Source organism: Oncorhynchus clarkii, chromosome 26 (genome assembly GCF_045791955.1).
Source record: "Oncorhynchus clarkii lewisi isolate Uvic-CL-2024 chromosome 26, UVic_Ocla_1.0, whole genome shotgun sequence".
NCBI lineage: Eukaryota > Metazoa > Chordata > Actinopteri > Salmoniformes > Salmonidae > Oncorhynchus > Oncorhynchus clarkii.
Window position 1 is genome coordinate 39,362,551 of NC_092172.1, and position 23,261 is coordinate 39,385,811.

At 45.8% G+C, this 23,261-nt stretch overlaps 1 protein-coding gene across 1 annotated transcript in view; it reads right to left on the reverse strand.

Moving 5' to 3' along the window:
- Positions 1 to 6,802, reverse strand: part of LOC139384360 (transducin-like enhancer protein 3-B) — a 51,827-nt gene extending 45,025 nt beyond the window's left edge. Inside the window, exons 1-5 of the mRNA XM_071129066.1 lie at positions 6,644 to 6,802; positions 5,764 to 5,968; positions 4,610 to 4,710; positions 4,259 to 4,322; positions 2,466 to 2,510 (exon numbers count right to left, since the gene is read on the reverse strand). Coding sequence (XP_070985167.1) covers positions 2,466 to 2,510; positions 4,259 to 4,322; positions 4,610 to 4,710; positions 5,764 to 5,787 — 234 coding nt within the window. The 5' untranslated portion in view covers positions 5,788 to 5,968; positions 6,644 to 6,802. The remainder of the gene's footprint in view (positions 1 to 2,465; positions 2,511 to 4,258; positions 4,323 to 4,609; positions 4,711 to 5,763; positions 5,969 to 6,643) is intronic.
- Positions 6,803 to 23,261: the final 16,459 nt, after the last annotated feature.

Genomic DNA, 23,261 nt, shown 5'->3' on the forward strand with positions numbered 1-23,261 from the left:
GGAGGCTCTCGGCTGGTGCCAGCACAGGCGCAGATCAAATACACCATTGGAACAAGAAGGAGGCTCTCAGCTGGTGCCAGCACAGTCGCAGATCAAATACACCACTGGAACAAGAGGGAGGCTCTCGGCTGGTGCCAGCACAGGCACAGATCAAATACACCACTGGAACAAGAGGGAGGCTCTCGGCTGGTGCCAGCACAGGCACAGATCAAATACACCACTGGAACAAGAGGGAGGCTCTCGGCTGGTGCCAGCACAGGCACAGATCAAATACACCACTGGAACACCGGTGTTTACATGTCCTAATAATTGCTCAGAAAAGCAGGTGCCTACTGCCATAATCAGTTTAATATCACATTATTATTGTGCATGTAAACATACTCAATGACTCACAAGCCGATGTCACCATCTTCCTTCACTGAACTGACAGAGGCCCATACGCTGGACCGATAGAGAACCCATACGCTGGACAGATAGAGAACCCATACGCTGGACAGATAGAGAACCCATACGCTGGACAGATAGAGAACCCATACGCTGGACCGATAGAGAACCCATACGCTGGACAGATAGAGAACCCATACGCTGGACAGATAGAGAACCCATACGCTGGACAGATAGAGAACCCATACGCTGGACAGATAGAGAACCCATACGCTGGACCGATAGAGAGCCCATACGCTGGACCGATAGAGAGCCCATACGCTGGACGGATAGAGAACCCATACGCTGGACGGATAGAGAACCCATACGCTGGACGGATAGAGAACCCATACGCTGGACGGATAGAGAACCCATACGCTGGACCGATAGAGAACCCATACGCTGGACAGATAGAGAACCCATACGCTGGACCGATAGAGAACCCATACGCTGGACCGATAGAGAACCCATACGCTGGACAGATAGAGAACCCATACGCTGGACAGATAGAGAACCCATACGCTGGACCGATAGAGAACCCATACGCTGGACCGATAGAGAACCCATACGCTGGACAGATAGAGAACCCATACGCTGGACAGATAGAGAACCCATACGCTGGACAGATAGAGAACCCATACGCCAGAGAACCCATACGCTGGACAGAACCCATACGCTGGAGAGAACCCATACGCTGGACCAGATAGAGAACCCATACGCTGGACAGATAGAGAACCCATACGCTGGACGCCAGATAGAGAACCCATACGCTGGACGGAGAGAACCCATACGCTGGACCGATAGAGAGCCCATACGCTGGACCGATAGAGAGCCCATACGCTGGACGGATAGAGAACCCATACGCTGGACAGATAGAGAACCCATACGCTGGACAGATAGAGAACCCATACGCTGGACAGATAGAGAACCCATACGCTGGACGGATAGAGAACCCATACGCTGGACCGATAGAGAACCCATACGCTGGACAGATAGAGAACCCATACGCTGGACAGATAGAGAACCCATACGCTGGACCGATAGAGAACCCATACGCTGGACAGATAGAGAACCCATACGCTGGACAGATAGAGAACCCATACGCTGGACAGATAGAGAACCCATACGCTGGACGGATAGAGAACCCATACGCTGGACCGATAGAGAGCCCATACGCTGGACAGATAGAGAGAGCCCATACGCTGGACCGATAGAGGCCCCATACGCTGGACCGATAGAGAGCCCATACGCTGGACCGATAGAGAGCCCATACGCTGGACAGATAGAGAACCCATACGCTGGACGGATAGAGAACCCATACGCTGGACAGATAGAGAGCCCATACGCTGGACCGATAGAGAGCCCATACGCTGGACCGATAGAGAGCCCATACGCTGGACAGATAGAGAACCCATACGCTGGACCGATAGAGGCCCCATACGCTGGACAGATAGAGAACCCATACGCTGGACAGATAGAGAACCCATACGCTGGACAGATAGAGAACCCATACGCTGGACAGATAGAGAACCCATACGCTGGACAGATAGAGGCCCCATACGCTGGACCGATAGAGGCCCCATACGCTGGACCGATAGAGGCCCCATACGCTGGACCGATAGAGAGCCCATACGCTGGACCGATAGAGAACCCATACGCTGGACAGATAGAGAACCCATACGCTGGACAGATAGAGAACCCATACGCTGGACAGATAGAGAACCCATACGCTGGACAGATAGAGAACCCATACGCTGGACAGATAGAGAACCCATACGCTGGACAGATAGAGAACCCATACGCTGGACAGATAGAGAACCCATACGCTGGACAGATAGAGAACCCATACGCTGGACAGATAGAGAACCCATACGCTGGACAGATAGAGAACCCATACGCTGGACAGATAGAGAACCCATACGCTGGACAGATAGAGAACCCATACGCTGGACAGATAGAGAACCCATACGCTGGACAGATAGAGAGACCATATACTAACAACCACTCTTTAAAAGTAGACAGATGAGGATAATGATACATACCTGTTTGTGCATCTCAATGTTCAGCCCATAGGACATCTCATAGTACTGGAAAAGACAAGAGTCACACAATGAAACATTCACATCCCATTCATTTACTAGTTAGAATATCAAACATTGGTGACATTTCCATGGGAAGCAGTCTGCATGTCAGAATGATGGACTCCTGAGCATGGCTAAAGGGAGAGAACTAGCTGTCGTAGCCCTTTACTGATTAACACTTGAAATCCTCCACCCAGGCCGGCTCAAAGGCTGTAGTGATCCCTCTACTTCTCCCTCTATTTCTATCCTTTTCTTTGTTCTTCGAGCTCTTTTTGGGAGTCTAGGGGGTGAGCGAGGTGAACCGTGTCTGAGTGGATAGGGTAAATGCTAAGCTACAGGACTCCAATCCACTTCTTTTGAGCACAGTCCGATTTTAAAATGCTACGTTGCTAACTCAATCAGTCTGGCGAAATACGAGTCTTTCAAAACAAATAGATTGTTGTCAATCGTAGATTAGACATCCATAGCGATACTCACTATCAGGGCGTGAACTGGCGGCTGCCAGATGAGGCCTAGTTAGTCCATCCTGTTTATCTAACAACCCCCCTCTCACACACTACCGCTAAACCGGTGCATGCATTTCCTCAGAATAAAAAAATAATGTTTAACTAAAGTACCAGTGCGTTTGGTTAAAGTCAATCCTGGCGTGGACAAATAAGATAAGAGGAGTTTATATGCACGGGGCCTCAGCTCAGAGTTTGGCCTCTGTTACATCATGTCTAGGGACTGACTGGTTATTTTCCATTCATTCACCAGCCCTTTTTGTGTTACCCAGAACCTCAGCTAGGCTCTTTGAGTTGGATCAATGTTGTAGCTTGACAGTAAATACAAATAACGTTGTACCATCTACACTTACAATTTCTATTTGATCATGGGGGGCTTTGAAAATGATTTTTATTTGTTAAAAAGAGAATGTTTGAACGTGGATCAGTTGGAGCTGTTGTTTTGGAGTTAAGTCACATTCTAAATGGCAACAATGTAAAGGTTAATAGTGCTATATATATTTTTTTTAATGGTACTACTTCACTTGACTATGTCCTCTACTTGAGGAGGTCATTCAGCCATAGGCCACAGTATTGTCTGCAAGTCATCCCGGATAAGAGGCCACCGCTAAACAGCTAGGCTAAAATATAAAATGCCATACTCCACCGTGACTAACTAGTTGTCTACCTGGCCAGGGGGTCCCTTCTATCCCCCTCCACAAACTCTCTCCATCCTTAATGAGAGCCCTGGGTGTCTTAGAAGGCCCTGGATGTGTCAGGAAGGCCCTGGGTATGTGAAGGCCCATAGGCCATAGCTCACTCTGGGAGAATACTGCCCTAAATAATCAGCTTCACACACACAAAGCCAGCAGGCCAGTCATTAACCCTTAGGGGGTCAGAGGCATAAAAGAGGCCATGGAGCCATTATGACCCCCCCCATCATCACAAAGCCCCGTCCGTCACGCCCTGTTATCAACGGCCGGACATTTGACCTCTGGTGGAGATTCACAACAACTCCTTCTCTATAGGCGCACACACTTCCTCCAATCACAGGAGGCCCCAATGTCCCTTTCTGGACAATCACCACACAGGGATGATCATGAGTCAACAATCTCAAATACACCCAAAAATGTAACTCAAGTTGCCTCTGCAAACAAACACGGTTGCTACCGTTTCATCTGAGGGAAAATAATAACACATCTTACTAACCATCACATGCAGGGTTTTAGTTCCAGGAAGTGATTGTACTTGTATGTAGTGTGATATTCTTACCATGACATAGTGACGCTGCATCTCTGTCTTCTCATTGGCCAGTTTGTCGTACTCCACTTTGAGACTGAAAGATGAGAAATATGGTCCATTATTATTAGCCAATATTGATGTTTTATTACATAATTAATACATGTTAGTCCATTTCACAGAAATCTTTGGTTAGAAACACAATACACCATAATCACTCAATATAGTTGTACCATGTGAAATCTAAATTCTACATACCCAAAATCAACTTGATATTACCAGTGTTAGCCCAGTGTTAGCAGACATCTCTAACTAGATTGATCATGAGTAGCCTTGCCTGGTTCTTTCAGCTAAAGTACATCCTCTAACAATGGATGTCATTACCTGTGGTACTGGGCCTGCAGGAACTGAAACTCGTCTTTGATCCTGTCGCAGGACTCGGCCACGGTGAACTTGAAGCCAGGCTGCCCTGGTTGGTGTGGTGCCTAGAGAAAAGCAATGTTGATATCAATAACCCCAATGAAGTGGTAGTGCAGCCACACCTATTACATCACGCCCAGATCTCAACCCATTTCTATACCATAACAGACTACAACACATCACGCCTAGATCTCAGCCCATTTCTATAACATAACAGGCTACAACACATCACGCCTAGATCTCAGCCCATTTCTATAACATAACAGGCTACAACACATCACGCCTAGATCTCAGCCCATTTCTATAACATAACAGGCTACAACACATCACGCCTAGATCTCAGCCCATTTCTATAACATAACAGGCTACAACACATCACGCCTAGATCTCAACCCATTTCTATAACATAAGTCTATTTATAATCAATAGCAACAGAAAGATGGAAAAAAATAGTATCATCATCCTTCATCATGCTTTCTTAGCCTCCTTCTCCTATAGGCCTCTCTCTCTCTCTCTTCCGTGTAAAATGATTTCTGCTGCTGAATGGTGGTTTGTCAGTGTGGTACCCAAACGTTCCCTTGAGCCCTGCCTGGTGGCCGCTTTTATAATGGTGGGAAGAACCACTATCACTCAAGAGTGCGATGACAGAGGCGGGTCAGTGCGCCCGTCCTCAAAGAGCACGGGAAGGGGGGTGAGCGGAGAGAGAGAGAGGGAGGGGAAATCACAACCTGATTTGTGAGGAATTCAATGCATGCCAATGATGCCGTGCAGTAAGCTCGATAATTACAGCATTTCCGTCACTGCTTCAATGCAGCAGTTTGGAGGAATTTAGAGGGGGAAAAAATATTCGCTCTGAAAATATAATTTTTCCCCTCTTACATATTGGCCGTCTTTCGTTATTAAAACTGCTCATAAGAATATTATACGTGAATCGATTGTTTATTTGCAGTTTCCTGTCGAAACGTGTTGTCGAGCGTCATAAAGGGACTAGGCTACTCGACGTGCAGACCATAAATAGTAAGGTGCAGATCACGAGCTCGTGTCTGACAAGCTAATTATTTTGAAGGCGGTACATTTGCATGAATTCGCATAATAATCTCAAGAGCTGGGATACTTACCGGATGCCGGCCCTGTGGATACATCTTGAATGTATCCTTTTTTGAGGGAAATCGGGGGATACTTCAGTAATCCGAGTAGATGTGCGATAGTCCGCCACCCCTCCCTGTGCGCACAAGCGGTCGGACAAAGCCAATCCTCCGCCGCGGAGAACACACTTCCACCCTCCGATCTCTCGATCTTTATTGTTGATTTTAAGCCCCTTTCCTTTCACCATCACAAACAAACATAACAAAAAAGCAGAACAGAATGGATATTAGCTAAATGAACGGAGTATGCAATCGGAACACGCACATAGCTCCAAAATATGCTCGTGACGACAGCAAGTAAATACTTGCTGAATTTAGTCAATGGCATATGCAGATTATAGCCTCTATAATTTAACTCACTATCATCGCCTGGCCCGTCTCTCAAAAAATACATGTCATAATAAACCGCTATTCTCGATTTGCAAATATTTATCCGACATGTTGGGAAATTGTGATATCTAAATGGGTTTGCTTGACAGGTTTGTTGGCGTGTCAAGCCTTCACGCTAGAGTGATAATAGGCTACACTAGCAGACGAAAAAAACTACAATAGGCGCGTAGCACGGGTAACAATTTATCCAAAACCAAAAGACCAGCCTCGCTACAATCAAAGTTGATATATAAACACGATACAATGTATTATCTGCATTCGCAACAAATGTAACAATTTGCTGATCGCCGAGCTGCAGTGTTCGAGCGCAACTGGAAAACAGAATATACGACGAAGCGGGCTGCGGGATTATGACATTCAGCCCACCAAGCTTGGTTATAAAACACACTGCTGTTTTCAAAGTAGCCCAGCCATGAAAGCTACCCGTCTTGTTAGCGGGCTCTTCTCGGGTCTTCTTCTTTACCTTTGTCTCGATTGATTCCCCTCCCCTACGACGGCAATAATCCCTCTGTTGAACGAATTTTCACAATCCTCGGCTGGTAACCTTCCTTATGAGAATGAAAAAATGATCCAAAAGTAATCGCTGGTTACATGGAATCCTTGTCCCAGCCGAGCCTTGGAACTTCGGGGATCTCGTGGCGCCGCACGACCTGCCTCGACAATGCCTTTCCGATCCGACGTCGGAGAGCCGTCGATTACAACGAGTTGTTGACCGTATAAAACTTCCAAGAAAGCCTTTCTTGGATAAATGCAATTATTGACGAGTCTTCTAGTAAATCCAAATACAATTTTGTAAGTTAAAAGAGGTTAAATCGTAGAAAAGTTGGATGTTGTAACGAAGCAATTGCTTGCATTCGATTTACCCAGTTTTTCCAACGCTTGCTGTACCACACACAGACTGTGCACTGACACGAGGACTCAACTGCCGCGAGAGGGCCTCTCACAAGCCAATCGGATTCTCCGAATGAGTTTAGCTGCATTAGCCTATCAGAGAGCGATGTCCCCACGTGGGGTACATAGTACCCTTGTGTTCCCATTGGACTGTGATATATGACTTCATATCTTCGCCATTTTGGATCTAAACTGGTATTCACCTGACGAACTTGTAATAAACAAAGGTAATTATAAATGTTTCTGCCACAAATGTCAGAATATACTGTTTGACTTTTAATCATTGATATATTAAATCCCTCATGTGATGCAGACATGGGCATGTGCAGCATGGTACACATGGTTAAATCTCATATAATGTTAGATACAATGTAAAAATCAAATTGGAATGCTGAGCATGCCTGTGTTTCTGGACTAAAAAGTGTCCTAGCAATTAAGCAACTCTTTTTCTATATCAGCTAATTACTTGCCTCATTTAAACGTTTAGAATAGGCTACAGTGCAGTTTATGAAATCTGAAACTCACAAGCACATTAAATGTGCTCTGAAGAAAGTATGTGTTCTATAATTTGCTATCTTAGAAGATCCAGCCTACAAATAGCTTAATCATTTAGGACTGTAGTGTTTAATGAATGATTTGCTCCATCACGTAGTTTTGAAAGCCTTTAATTAAGAATGATTGAATTTACTAAGCATAGCCCTTGCATAAATCTAACACGAATACTAGAAATTGGGGATTAAATGTATTCATTGATCAGACTGATTTGATCGACCTACATTTTTAATAAGACCTTAACCATCAACAAGCTTTCATATCGGCAACGCTGAAAGGTACAACATGTCTGCGCCCGAGGAAGTCAGCCTATCACGTGTTGCTCGCTATACTCAGCCCCACGTGGGGCTCCCCTTCCCGTCACTGTTCGTTATCCAATGGCTGTGCAGCTGTCTTACCTCCTCGCTTACAATTGGCCAGAGGCAGCAAAGGCTGTCAGTCAGGATCCCATGCTGTCAATCAATACCACGCGGGGCTCAGCGCTGACAAATGCCTGTGCTTCTCTCCCTCCTGCCTGCAAATAGTCCCTGGAATGGCTGCTTAATTAGCTTCGAATGGCTTTTCCTTCCAGCTCAAACAATCTGTCACTACCATGTGGTAAAAAGAGCCTTGCATAAAACAAAAGAGGGTGGGGGGGTGGAGTTAGTAGGGGCTAAATATCAGTTTGATTCCCCCCTCCTCCACCGAATACATTTGTATTACCGCAAAACAAAGCATTTACCTCGCTCTAACATTGGCTCATTGCAGCCAACAGTTTCTGTCTTCATTGGGGTTTGTTTTTTTCCTCCGTAGAACAAAAATGTGAGATTTATATGCATTTTTAATCCCTTGTTTTTGGAAAGCTAGCCTATAAGCAAGCAGGATGAGGTCGTGATAGTGTTCTTCATGGCCTTATAGAAAAGTAAATATAGGGTATATGCATGTTTAACCCCTTGTTTTTGGAAAGCTAGCCTATAAGCAAGCAGGATGAGGTCGTGATAGTGTTCTTCATGGCCTTATGGAAAAGTAAATATAGGGTATATGCATGTTTGCTAAATAAAGGTAATGATTTATTACCAAAGTCGACATCATGTCTGTGAACCTAATTATTGCTCCTGTTTACTCAACATCACTAAATTATTCATCGCGCTAGAGAGTAGTGCGAATTATGCTAGAAGTCAAATATGGAATGGGCCTATATTTTTCATCACTAAAACGACCTAGTTTTATACATGGTTAACAAACTAATATTTCATTCTGACTTTTCCACTATGTGAAAAATCGTTTTTTTTTTTACCACAACATCTGTGCAGACCTGAAAGCAGAAAAAAATAAACATGGTATACATTTTAAAGTGTAAATTATAAAGTTAACGGCATTTGCTTCAGATGAACCTTCAAACGCCTGAAGATATCACCACTTTAATTGGATGCCTCTCAGATGTTTACGCTCAGGGAGGCTAGCAGGGTCATTCGCTCAAAGGAGGGAGAAAATGACCACTCCTCATTGGCTACCTCACTGTAAACTTTGGACTGGCCCACGTGGGCTGGTTGAGGGCTGGAATAAAGACTCTGGGCTGAGGTCGAATGCATAATAAAAGGCCCCAAATAGTACAGCTGGGCCAAAGTGCTGCTAGTCTACCAATTTTACTAAAGAATGGGAAAGAAACTATGTAAATAACCCAGATCAGTTTCCATTAAAAAAACCACGATCAACAAAAAACATTACCTGGCCATAAGTGCGCTGTGGTTGGAGTTCAAAACATGGAGAAGACCTGAAAGTCTTGATCACACACACACACACACACACACACACACACGGTGGACCTTGCATTCTAATATCACACACAGAGACCCACTTTTCCCTCATCCTCAATAAAGAGTGGCCTGAATTAGGAGGCAACAAAGGCCAGGGTCTTCACCTCTAGGAGAAGAGGCCCTCCACCCTCGCAGACCTCTGCACTGTTTATTTACACTGGAACCATGGACGCTGTGAAACTCCCACCCCGGGGCTCTACACACACTGGGGCTATTTGCAGAGGTGGTTTTAATTCTTTGCAGAGCGATGATCGGCCTCCCTCTTTCACTCCATCTCCAGGCTTACAATCGGATTCCCACAGCCCTACCTGGCCCCCGCAAACCAGCCCCCAAATTAATAGAACAGATGTCTGTTTTCAGTGGTTTTAGTGGCCGCTAAAGACCAGAATCCCATTTGTTCTGCCTGCAGAATTACGCTCTCTACTCAAACAAACCTCCGGTGCCGAAACCACAGTCTCACGGCCAAGCCTACTGCTGGTTCCTTCCAGCCACTACTACCGTCATCTCAGAACTGATACTTCCTGAAATGAGGTCCAAAAGGTTTTTAAATTTTTTTTTTATTGAGACCTCAGTTGTGAAGTGCAGAATGGGCTACGTTAACTCATGCAAGATTTCTCACAATTTTTATTACGTAACCAAATGGGAACTTTGGATCCAGTTTTTACAAGAGCACACACAATACACTCTCACAATTTAATTTAGCTAAATGCTAGCATTATGCCGTTTTAGCTAGGCTATCGCCCCCCCACCCAGAAGCAGGGATGGTGAGCTGGGGGTTTGATGTTTCGCGTTCATCCGTCTGCTCTCTCCTATCCAGCCAGCACTCTCCCCTTAGTGGAGCGGAAAATGAGGGCCTTATTTCCATGGCGAGTCGGGGTATTGTGGAGCACCGCTGTCTCAGGATTATTGACATGCTTTCATAGGCGGGCTCAGGCCCTGAAAGGAGACACATTCCTGGCCACAATGGGCCCAGTGTGCAGCGAGGCCGGCCTGAATAGGGCCCCGAGTGTATCAGGGTGACTCGTCAGCCAGTAATCAATGCAAACAGGATGAAAGGGTCTTATCAAAAGGGACAAATGCAGACATGAGCAGTGTCGCCAAACAAAAAAAAAAGTGAGCGAGGGAGGGAGGGGAAAAAATAAAGATGGAGGCTTTTGGCAGAAGCCCCAGGCCCGCATTGGTTCGAATGCTGCTGTCGAGCGAACTAGGGGAACGGAGCCAATTACCATTCTGCAATTCTCATTCTCTGACATCAACAGCCACTTAGCCATATCTTAAAAACACAAGGAGTAGCATTATCAAAGCCCTCGCTGCCAAAAATGTTTTACAAAGGCTGTGCACTGTGCGGATTGTATCAAATCCCTATATAAAAAAACAACCTCCAGAGAGACTCTATTTGTTCATCTTACACGGCCAGATTTCACAAACAGACGCCGCAAAAAGTGAAGCCAGTTCTTGAGGAATTTCCCTTCAGAGAATCCTATCTGGGGCTGATGGGTTTGCCTCTAATCCTGCCATGAAAGAGGCCGTCCTCTCCGAAGAAACCTGTGGCGTGTAAGCCTTTTGAAAACACAGCTGCCTATCAGGCCAATTCGTTAAGGCACTAAAGGTAAACGGGGACAAGAGGCTCCTGGAAAAACTCTGTCACAATGAGCTCTTTCCCACATCGTTAGAGGAATCAATAGCTGCCCTCGGTTCAGATGGGGCCTGCTGCTTCAGGAGACACACAGAGCAAGAGAAGACTCTCGATTCTAGCTGGTATAGGGGGTCGGCTCACTCGGATGTTCATTTTTCTCTCAGCGAGCCACTTTTTCAGATTGCAATAACATTCTCCAATGAGAGGTCAAAGTGCAAAGTCTCACACGTTCAAGATGCCCAGATACAATTGACCTCTTTTTTGTTTTACTAATGAATCCCTTTGTCAGTTATTTTTTATAAACTGTCAAATTGTGTGATAGAGTAGAATTGGGGCCTATCATGGGGTTTGTCACTTCAACACAATGTCATTTATATGGGGATGAGTTTTATATTTCAATAGTTCTATTGGCACTGCAGAGGCTTGGGCGGCCATATTTGATTTATTTGCACGCTATTGTTTACCCCCTCCTCTGGTTTGATATCGAAACACACAGGGCCCCGGCGCCAGGTCGTTCAATGACTTTTTAGCATAATGCAGTTGAATATGTATGCTTTCAAAAGGGTTCACCTCTGTTGTTGCTGGTGATTAATACAGTCATTCTGGGAGTGCTGGTTGTGTGACTCGATTCACAGGCCAATGGGCGTTAGGCTCTTTAGAGCGCCTGTGTTATTTTTGGTGATTACTGTCCAAGTGGTGGGGCTTTAAAAGCAGGTCAACAAAGTGACCCTCCTGTCCTCCAGCTGGAGTGTGAAAGGGAGCTGGTGTGTGACGGTGGTGGAGCACCTCACCCACTTGCCAGAGACGATACCGGAGTGCCAACCCCTGCTATCGCCGCCGGCAACGCAGAGAGCGAGGGGGCGGGGGTACGGGTGCTGGAGAGCCGACACATTCTCACTCGACACCCACACATCCACTTTAGAATGCGGCCGCTTTTCCAACGCTTGGTGCACACCGTTGTTGCAAAACGTCTTTACATTGAAAGCTTCAGGCGTTCAATAGCTTTGGATTTCATTTTTATGGATCCTACTCAAAGGTATGCTAATCACGGGGTGGTTGAGCAGGACTGAGGGTGTGTTTGGGACATGTCTGTCACCACCCCCTCTCCTCTCAGCACACGGCTTGCTCTCTTTCTTTCCCTTTCTCCACCTCCTTGGCTCACCTGATCTCTTCCTGTTTTTCCAGCATGTCCCCCTGGGTCCCATACAGCCTGGCAGGCAGTTCAATAGCCCCTGCGGTGAACGCGTAACAATCCCCACACCTGTGGAACAAGGCCCATTGTAAAGACTCCCCTCTTTCTCCCTTTCCCAATCCCCTTAAGGCACAGACACACCGGTAGCGTTTGTCGGCCGAGAGTACTTAGCACTTCTGAACAGAGTGCTGTCTGTAATTTGCAAACCGAATTCTAACTGTAGAATCTCGTGAAAATGTCAGTAGACAGACGACCGAACGAACAGCAGACGAGCGACAGAGGAACGGCAGACCAACATTCGGTAAGTTGTCCCTTACATCTGTATGTGAAAGACAGATGAGGCCTCCCTTTACTGTCCTTACACCCCCCCCTCTGTCTTGCCTGTCATTGGAACACCCTGGTGTGAGCCAGCAGGTGTTGTCTCCCTCCCAGACGAGTCATTGTGGAGTCAAGCAATGTTGAGAAGAGCTTAACTCCACGGCCTCGGGGATCAATTAGGCCTCAATGCAGCGCAAACAGGTTATCTCACCCCCCATTTGACAGCCCCCGGTGACACGGTAGGGGGCACAGCTAAAAAGAGGAGGCAGAAGTTCCATAGACACACAAAGCCAAAGGCAGTCTATATGCTGAAGGATTGATGGAGCTAATCTGTGTGTGAGCGAGAGAGACAGTGTGTAGAAACACATACCCAAACAAATACTCCCACTCAGAAACACACACATAAAATGATTATACTCACAAACACACACACAGATACACAAATGGATACATACACACGTACACACACCCTGTTGTTTACCATCCCATATTTTGGCAATCATATTATCTCTGTTTATCCAGCTTTGTCCCTAGAAAACATGACTAATACATCTGGATCGGTCAAATGGTATTAGATATTGAGTGATCTTCTCAGTATTTGGGTACAGCTTGACATATCACTGGTATCTCTGTCTCTTTCCCTGGTCTCATCTTCAGATTACTCTCTCTCTCTCTCTCCACAGGTCACCAGACTGGTGAGGTCATTACCAGGGGTTTCCAAGGGAACAAGCCCCAGCACCAATTCCCCTAAGGCCTGGGGCTAGAGAATGGAGATGTGTGAGTTTTTCAGGGGAGAGATAAAGGAGAAGGGAACTTCACCTGGGGTAAAAACAACTGGTCCGGCAGTTCACGGGTCATCAGTTAACGTCCAGACTTGCCAGGCACATGACCCCCGGCCCAACGGCTATCCCAAAGGCTATCATTTGTGTCGATCAATAGCGACTAATGACCAACTATTCCATGCGGTAATCTCAGACCGCCCAAGCATCTCCAGGGAGTTGGGATCACAAATGAGGAAGATCTGTAATGCACAAGGATAATGACTGTAGCTATTGTTATCACCACTAATATCTGGTGAGGCGATCAAAGACCTAGTATTTATCATGTAGACCACCCACAAGCATAGTGCAGTACACACACACACACACACACACACACACTAGTGCTGTTGATACGGCTCAATCAGAGCAGTGCCCCACTCCCCCAGTAGCCTGTTAGTTAGAGGAAGCTTCCTCTACACCCCTTCTTCTTGTCCCATCATTGACAACTCAAGCCCGCTGACACACACACACATACACACACACACACACACACACACACACACACACACACACACACAGCCAACGGCCTCTAGCTCTGATAATTTCAAGCTGCCCTCTTAAAAGCAATGCTGTTGTCAGGGGTTTATTTTTGTTGTTGCATGTTGACTTCATTGAGTGCTTCCATCCTGCTATCAGGTTTTTTTCACACCCCTCCTAACTTCATGGTCCACTCATCGCTGGTCTGGAGAGCTGCACCAAGGCCCATTCTCTCTCTCTCTCTCTCTCTCTCTCTCTCTCTCTCTCTCTCTCTCTCTCGCTCACTCACACACATCTCTCTCCTATCTCTTCCACATGGTTGGTGCCCAGCTCAAACAGCAGACCAGCCGCCACCCTCTTAAGCCCCTCTCCTGTGTGGTGGCAGCCCACTTAGCGCATTCGACAGCAAGGCCTAATCAGAAGACAGAAGGGTCTCTACTGTGTGTGTGTGTGTGTGTGTATCAGCGCTGCCGGAGAGTATCGTGTAGGACACTTGGACAGACCGCCACTCCAAAGTGTCGTCACTCCGCAGTCCATCATGTCATAAAAGCCCAGATGAGGTTAAACACTCCTTAATTACCTCTCAGAGTTGGGGTCGTCTCATCACAGGAACGGGAAGTGTGTGTGGAGTGTCTCCCTCCATGCGCCGCTGAAGGTCTTTGGCTATGCTGCCACCATGCTGATACCCGGCGCTAATGCAAGGGGCGAAACGTGTTTGCACATGCTTATCAACTGGCCATGGGCCAGTTCAGCTGTTCAGCTCACAGTGGTGACCGATTAGAAGTAGGGTGGCCGAGAACTGACCCTCAATCAGTTGTTGACAACGGAGAGTTAACGGAGTGGAGTGCGGAGGCTGTCAGGATTTGATGATGTCACGGGTGGAATGCATTGGCCCCGGCAACACTTCTCTTTAGCTCCCCCCTGGAGAGGCAGCTGATAACCCCATCCAGGGCTTAGTGGGGGTTACACAGTTTCATCACACGGCCCGCTGAGAGGAAACTGAAACCATGCAAACATCCAGCAGCACCACCACCAAACAAGCTCTGAGAGTCAGAGGGGATACTGTCTGTCCAGTTTCAGGGGGAGAAACGATGTGTTCCCATACTGTAAACTGGTTTCCTTGTTCTGATCTCCTTGTTCTGATCCTTGTCTCCTTTCATGATCTCAGAGATGACTGGCTCTGCATCCAGCATCCATTATTTACACTGCTTCTATCTGGCTCTGCATCCAGCATATACACTGCATCTATCTGGCTCTGCATCCAGAATCCATTATTTACACTGCATCTATCTGGCTCTGCATCCAGCATATACACTGCTTCTATCTGTCTCTGCATCCAGCATCCATTATGTACACTGCATCTGAATATACACTGCATCTATCTGGCTCTGCATCCAGCATCCATTATGTACACTGCATCTATCTGTCTCTGCATCCAGCATATACACTGCATCTATCTGGCTCTGCATCCAGCATCCACCATGTACACTGCATATATCTGTCTCTGCATCCAGCATCCACCATGTACACTGCATCTATCTGGCTCTGCATCCACCATGTACACTGCATCTATGTGTCTCTGCATCCAGCATCCATTATGTACACTGCATCTATCTGGCTCTGCATCCAGCATCCACCATGTACACTGCATCTATGTGTCTCTGCATCCAGCATCCACCATGTACACTGCATCTATCTGTCTCTGCATCCAGCATATACACTGCATCTATCTGGCTCTGCATCCAGCATCCACCATGTACACTGCATCTATCTGGCTCTGCATCCACCATGTACACTGCATCTATGTGTCTCTGCATCCAGCATCCATTATGCACACTGCATCTATGTGTCTCTGCATCCAGCATCCACCATGTACACTGCATCTATCTGTCTCTGCATCCAGCATCCATTATGTACACTGCATCTATCTGGCTCTGCATCCAGCATCCACCATGTACACTGCATCTATCTGGCTCTGCATCCAGCATCCATTATGTACACTGCATCTATCTGGCTCTGCATCCAGCATCCATTATGTACACTGCATCTATGTGTCTCTGCATCCAGCATCCATTATGTACACTGCATCTATGTGTCTCTGCATCCAGCATCCACCATGTACACTGCATCTATCTGTCTCTGCATCCACCATGTACACTGCATCTATCTGGCTCTGCATCCACCATGTACACTGCATCTATCTGGCTCTGCATCCACCATGTACACTGCATCTATCTGGCTCTGCATCCACCATGTACACTGCATCTATCTGGCTCTGCATCCACCATGTACACTGCATCTATCTGGCTCTGCATCCACCATGTACACTGCATCTATCTGGCTCTGCATCCACCATGTACACTGCATCTATCAAGTTCCTCAATGCGGAAGACACATTTCAGTTGAAGGCATTGTTGTACAACTGACTAGGTGTCTCCCTTTCAATTAGTGGTCTTGATGAAACGGAAGGGAGACACGTAATGTAAGCTGTTCTGTTTTCTGTGGGAGAATCAGGAATAGAAAGAGCAAACATGCTTGTAAGTGTCCCACCACTGGAGGGAAGCACTGAGCACCTGGTGAGACCTGCCATGTCGAGTGCTTTCTGAAACTTCTCAAATAACCCCGGCGATTTCGCCCCGGCTTCTTGATTGCTTTTCCCCCGGCCGACCAAGTCCCCCTCTCCCAACAATGAGTAGAGGCCCAATGCAGCCATTTTTCTATCGATATCAAATCATTTCTGGGTAACAATTAAGTACCTTACTGTAATAGATTTCCATTAAAATGGGCAAAAGTAGTTTTCTAGGGGAAAAAAACTATTTCTCAATCAAGAATTTTGCTCAGTCTGTCTGGGAGGGGTCTGAGTGGGCAGGAGAAAGCTAGCTGACGTTGGTCTAGGAACCAATTTACCACTTGGTGATGTTCTCACCCAAACAAACCTGCTGATTAGAAGGCCCTGTGTAGATTGTATTTTCAACCAGCAACTATCAGGAAATAAAACTGATTCACACTTTTACAGTGTTAGTTTCATCGGCTGTTGAAACAATATGATATAAAACACGGGAAAAATATAATTGTGACTGCACCTAATAGTTTTCTCGTCTTTCATCTTTTCGACAAAAGGTCCCCTGTTCCGCTCTGCCATCCACCTCTTTGCACTCTCAGGAGAGGCTTTTAGGAACCTCATGTATATGAGGGGGAAAGGCTGCAAGGCTTTGAATAGAAATGAGCAGAACTCTAACCTGTTGCAAAATGTATTTCTCCCATTTGCATTATTTATGCAGGAGAAATGCTTTCAGCCCCCTTTTTTTTTTTTGAAGGCGGCATTATGTTAACAAGAGGAGAATTCACTGACGCTGCGCGCTTCGCACACAATGACCAAATGGTCACCTTTTCATCCTCATTCACTTTGAAGCCTCCCTATAATGCGTCTTTCTTCCACCATGGCCGCCCTGTCTTAATTTATTTACCCAGCATGCCCTGCGATTTAATAATGGCCCATACTGTCAGGTCCGGAACGCAAAGTCCCGGGAACGTTGCATCGGAGCCGACCCACAATCGGTGTGAAATCCACCACAAGCTCCACTCTGAGACACCAACATGGCGAACGGGATGGACAAAGCAATCAGGCTAGAGATGAGAGCTTTGGTCTGAGCTCAGATGGCACCTCTGTGAACCGCACATGAGCAGGGACTGGGGAATTATCCACATCCATCATCTCAGCCGCCACTGTAGCAGACTAGGCTAGGCTATCTCCTTGACTACAACACATCAGCCACAACGGTAACATGCTAGGCTAGGCTATCTCCTTGTCTACAACACATCAGCCACCACTGTAGCAGGCTAGGCTAGGCTATCTCCTTGACTACAACACATCAGCCACCACTGTAACATGCTAGGCTAGGCTATCTCCTTGACTACAACACATCAGCCACCACTGTAACATGCTAGGCTAGGCTATCTCCTTGTCTACAACACATCAGCCACCACTGTAGCAGGCTAGGCTATCTCCTTGACTACAACACATCAGCCACCACTGTAACATGCTAGGCTAGGCTATCTCCTTGACTACAACACATCAGCCACCACTGTAACATGCTAGGCTAGGCTATCTCCTTGTCTACAACACATCAGCCACCACTGTAACATGCTAGGCTATCTCCTTGTCTACAACACATCAGCCACCACTGTATCATGCTAGGCTATCTCCTTGTCTACAACACATCAGCCACCACTGTAGCAGGCTAGGCTATCTCCTTGTCTACAACACATCATGCACTCTACCTCAGCTGCCACTGTAGCATGCTAGGCTAGGCTATCTCCTTGTTTACAACACATCAGCCACCACTGTAGCATGCTAGGCTAGGCTATCTCCTTGTCTACAACACATCATGCACTCTACCTCAGCCGCCACTGTAGCATGCTAGGCTAGGCTATCTCCTTGTATACAACACATCATGCACTCTATCTCAGCCAGCACTGTAGCATGCTAGGCTAGGCTAGCTCCTCGATTACAACACATGGGCTGACTCTGGCGTTCATCCATGGGCCTTTTGATATGCTACTTTAAGATGGTGTGCATGATCTACTGCTGGAGATGGGGATGTTGAAATGTTTTGTTTTTTTCCCCCAAGTGTCCCGGAGACAATTTCCTCACACACTGCTGAATCTGCAAAAGTCAGACAGAGAGCCAGCAGGAAGAACAGCAGCCCACTGTACAGATATCGCAGGCCTTAATAAAGGTCATATTTGATCGCAGTCCTTAGAAATGACTGTGGAAGAGAGGGAGGGGAAATTACACAGACACGTAATTCATTAGACATGAAAACATGCATGCATCTCTTCTCAGAATAGCCACAGCTGCACGAAATCATATTAATCCCGCTCCAGATGTCCTATACTATGCATAGACATAGTAATGATATGCAGTATGATAAACTACAATGGTTCCAATGTATGATGGTTTCTACTGAATACAGAGACACTAATGAGCGTTGTACATGGTATGGAGCAGGGTACCTCCACATAGGATGTGCCTCCGCCTGTCACACCGTCGCATTAACATGACCCAGTGGTCACAACGGGCTTAAATGAAGACGAGGGTCCGTGTAGGATAGCTCTCTGCTGGGAGTGACAAGATAAAGTATAGAGACATACATGACATGAAGCAACGCTGTTCCTCTCTGCGCAATAATGGACCTAGAGAGTATTAACCCCGATGTCACGTCCCTCAAGAGTAAATACAGATTTATATAACAGATGTGTATTAAATCCTCTACCACCGGGTTTTCCTCCCGCGGTTCTAACTGTCCATTCGAGCAGTAGGTTCTATACAGGTCGTATCAAGGCCTCTTTATCCTCGCTACCTGATAATGTACAGAGGCTCGGAACAGAACAGATGTTCCACTATACCTCAGACCTGAGAGGTAAATTTAATATGCCAAACACCTTTCAGTTCAATCAGAAGTGCAGGGGGCCGTTGAACGGGGAAGGTTGTTGCCAGGGGGCTTGTGGGAGATTACAATTAAGCCGTCACAGGCAGAGTCAAGGGCACCCTCTTCAAACCTTTCCCTCATTAATTGGGATTTTTCTTTGTGTGCGGGGGGGGGGGGGACCTCTGTCTACGCAGCAGCCTCAGGTTCAAGTGTTGTCAGTGAATGACAGAGGTACTCCACGGCCTCTCCAGCGCCCCGGCTGAGAAGATGAGTTTGTGACAAAACGTGATCAACAGTCCAGGGGTCATGACAAAGAGGCCACTCACTACACAGCACACACACATACTCCTCTCCAACCCCATCCAACCACACACACAGAAACACACTACACAGCACACACACATACTCCTCTCCAACCCCATCCAACCACACACACACAGAAACACACTACACAGCACACACACACTCTTCTCCAACCCCATCCAACGACCACACTACCAGCGCACACACACACACACACACACAGAAACACATTCCCACATAGTCTCTTATTCAGAGAGCACACACAAAACCCCCCATCCATTCTGATTCCGTGTTAATCAGTATGAGAGGGGCATTAGCAGCCACTGCTGTATTCATGTGCAGGGGGAAATGATGGTCTGTGATGTGCTGTTCTGGATGAAGACAGAGACGTGGAAAAGGATGAGTTTCAAATGGATAAAAATGGATTTAAAAAGAACATGGAAACTCCGTTTGTTGGAGTATATCACTGTATGTTCAATGCCAAGTTCAGTGGCGATTTTTGGCATGCAAATTTTGGTGGGGCAAACCTAAAAAATGTTGAGCGGATGCATGTCAGCAAGCCACAACACAAACACTAAACAATACATTAATTGCACTATAACGGTGACGAGCTGTGCCCACAAACTACATAAAGCTGTTGCTACAGCAGTCCCAACAGCAGTCCCAACACCTTTCCACTGCTACACCTGGCTATCTGCGGAGCCTTGTCTGGCAACGAAACAGTTCATTCAGCCTCATTTACTGACTTTAAAAAAAACATAGCTGATATGGCTGACTTGTTTAAACAAATGTGGTTTCTACTGACAACTGAGGTGTGCAAACTATGGCATAAGTGGACAACAAGCGGATAATCTGTCATTTCGATAAAGACATTAATGAGCGAGCTAGGACGGACGTAGTCAATACAACTATTTGTTCAGCACTTTTGAAATGTACAGCAACAGAATTCAGAACATGGGCCGTTCTTACGGTGTTCTCCCTGTACACCAAGTCAGAACCGTATGATAAATAAAGGGGGCATATAGCACACAATGAAAGCTCTTACAATATTAGATGATGACATATCCCTAAAACAGGTTATAGGCAACATGTGCACAACCAAGTAAGAACAGCAGGCGAAATTAAGAGGTGAAAAATATACCAAATAATTAGGGTGAGGCACATGGGCTACTAACAGCTATAGTATACATATCTCCCTGGCATTTTACAGAATTTATGCAGCAGCATACAAGACATTTTTGGACTCACCTTGTTGTGCTGTGCTCACTTGAACAGGAAGGTGGCCCGGTGATCCTTGGTGGGCAAATTTTGTCATCAAAGTCTGGCATTCTCTGGATTTATGGTGCTTTCAAGACAACTGGGAACTCGGAAAAAAACAAGGTTGAATCATGATGTCGTAAGTGATCTTCAGGTCATAGCTCTAGAAGAGGACCAAGTTCCCGACTTACAATTCCGAGTTGGATGACCGTTCAAAACGTATTTTCCTATTTGGAGCTCGTTTTTTCCTGATTTCCCAGTTGTCTTGAACTCACTGTCAGATTTCCCAGTTCTGAGTGAACAGTTGTTTTGAGCGCAGCATAAATCATGCTGGATTGACAGCATGGCCAATGAACTGGGACCAAATCAAATGTTATTTGTCACATACACATGGTTAGCAGATGTTAATGCGAGTGTAGCCAAATGCTTGTGCTTCTAGTTCCAACAATGCAGTAATAACCAACAAGTAATCTAACCTAACAATTTCACAACAACTACCCTTCACACAAGTATAAAGGGATGAAGAATATGTACATAAAAATATATGAATGAGTGATGGTACAGAATGGCATAGACAAGATGTAGTAGATGGTATAGAAAACAGTATATACAGTGCCTTGCGAAAGTATTCGGCCCCCTTGAACTTTGCGACCTTTTGCCACATTTCAGGCTTCAAACATAAAGATATAAAACTGTATTTTTTTGTGAAGAATCAACAACAAGTGGGACACAATCATGAAGTGGAACGACATTTATTGGATATTTCAAACTTTTTTAACAAATCAAAAACTGAAAAATTGGGCGTGCAAACTGCGCCACTGGCCAAGTTGTATGAACTTGTAACAAATATTTTGTTTTGTCAACTAGATTTTTAAAATCTAACATAACTCAAAAAATGAAGGCAGCGTGAAGTGGCCATTTAAAGGGGAAGTACATGTACGGTCATGTGGAATCCATAGATTAGGACCTAATTAATTAATTTCAATTTACTGATTTCCTTATATGAACTATAACTCAGTAAAAGCTTTGAAATTGTTCCATGTTGAGTTTTATATTTTTGTTCAGTATATTTTCAAAGAGTGAAGTGGTCGTTTAAAGGGAAAGTCTTGGCCTCTGCATGGATACAGCACTTGCTGGGGAGAACAACTTAAAGAAATTGCCTTTTGCCGTGACTTAAAGTTCCTTGGCCTTGTCCCAAAAGGTAAGCGATTAATGAGATTCAGATTGCCTGAGCTGGCGCTGAGTTTAGCCAGCCATCACACAGCACTGCAACTCCCATGCTCCTGTGCAATAGAGCAAGAAGTAGGACACAAGCCTTTAATACCACGAGGAGAAATGATTGTGAAACAAAGAAGTGATGATTTATTGAAGATGAATGTGGACAACTGAAACTGAATGTCAAATTATGCAACCCCCTCCCAAGTCGGCCATTGTTCAGTAAAGAACAAACAGGGCTTTCTCTCATACTACTTTGTGTTAAATTTAAATTGTTCAATGAGAGCCAACTGGAGTCCTGACAAGTATATTGTAATGGTCTACTGCTAGACTAAGATACAGCTCACCGCTTACAAGGGAGAGAGTGAGAGAGAGAACATTGACTACTTCCACATGTTAAAATAGAGGACCAAAAGACTTCACCTTAATAAGGTTGTCTCCTGGAACCCGATACGGCTTGAAGAAATGCAGTCCGCCTTTAGTGATGACATACAGACTGAGCCTTACCTTTTTAGGGTATCAAATCTGTATTTTCTTACCTCCAGAGAGTGTACACATGGCCCCTCTGGAACACAATCCTACGTTCCTCAAAATAAGTTTGGAAGAAAACAAAAGTCTTTAAGGTATTACACTTTAACCAATCAGATTCTAGTTCTCACAGCTTCTTGTCTCACAATAATACTGTTTCCAGCTTTGAACTTTTAAAATTAGATTGTTATTTTCCTCCCACTTTCTCTAGACCGTTTTGGTATGTCCGCACCCTCAACTGAACCCCACAGCGAAGACAAGAGGAGAGGCAGTAATACAGACCATTCTAATCCATCATGTTTCCACCTATAGCAACCAACAACAAAGGCTATATGTCGATCTAGGCACTCCTATGATTCATTTTGATTCATTTCTGAATGTTAATTCCATGACCTCCTCCTGACATAAAGACAACTTATTTTTCTCCTCCGCTGCTACAGAGATACAGAAGCACTGGCCCTCCAGGCACAAATTGACTTCACACAAGCACTTCCAGGCACGGTGACTGACATGGGGCCTGTTAAAAATAACCCCCTCTATCAGCGATGGAACGCGTTAGAGCAGAAGCGTCCTGTCAGCGAGCATTCCCAGGCACAGAGGGAAGGAGTGAAAGGAGGAACGAGAGAAAACAGCTACACACTGAAGAACATGGAGATATCAAAC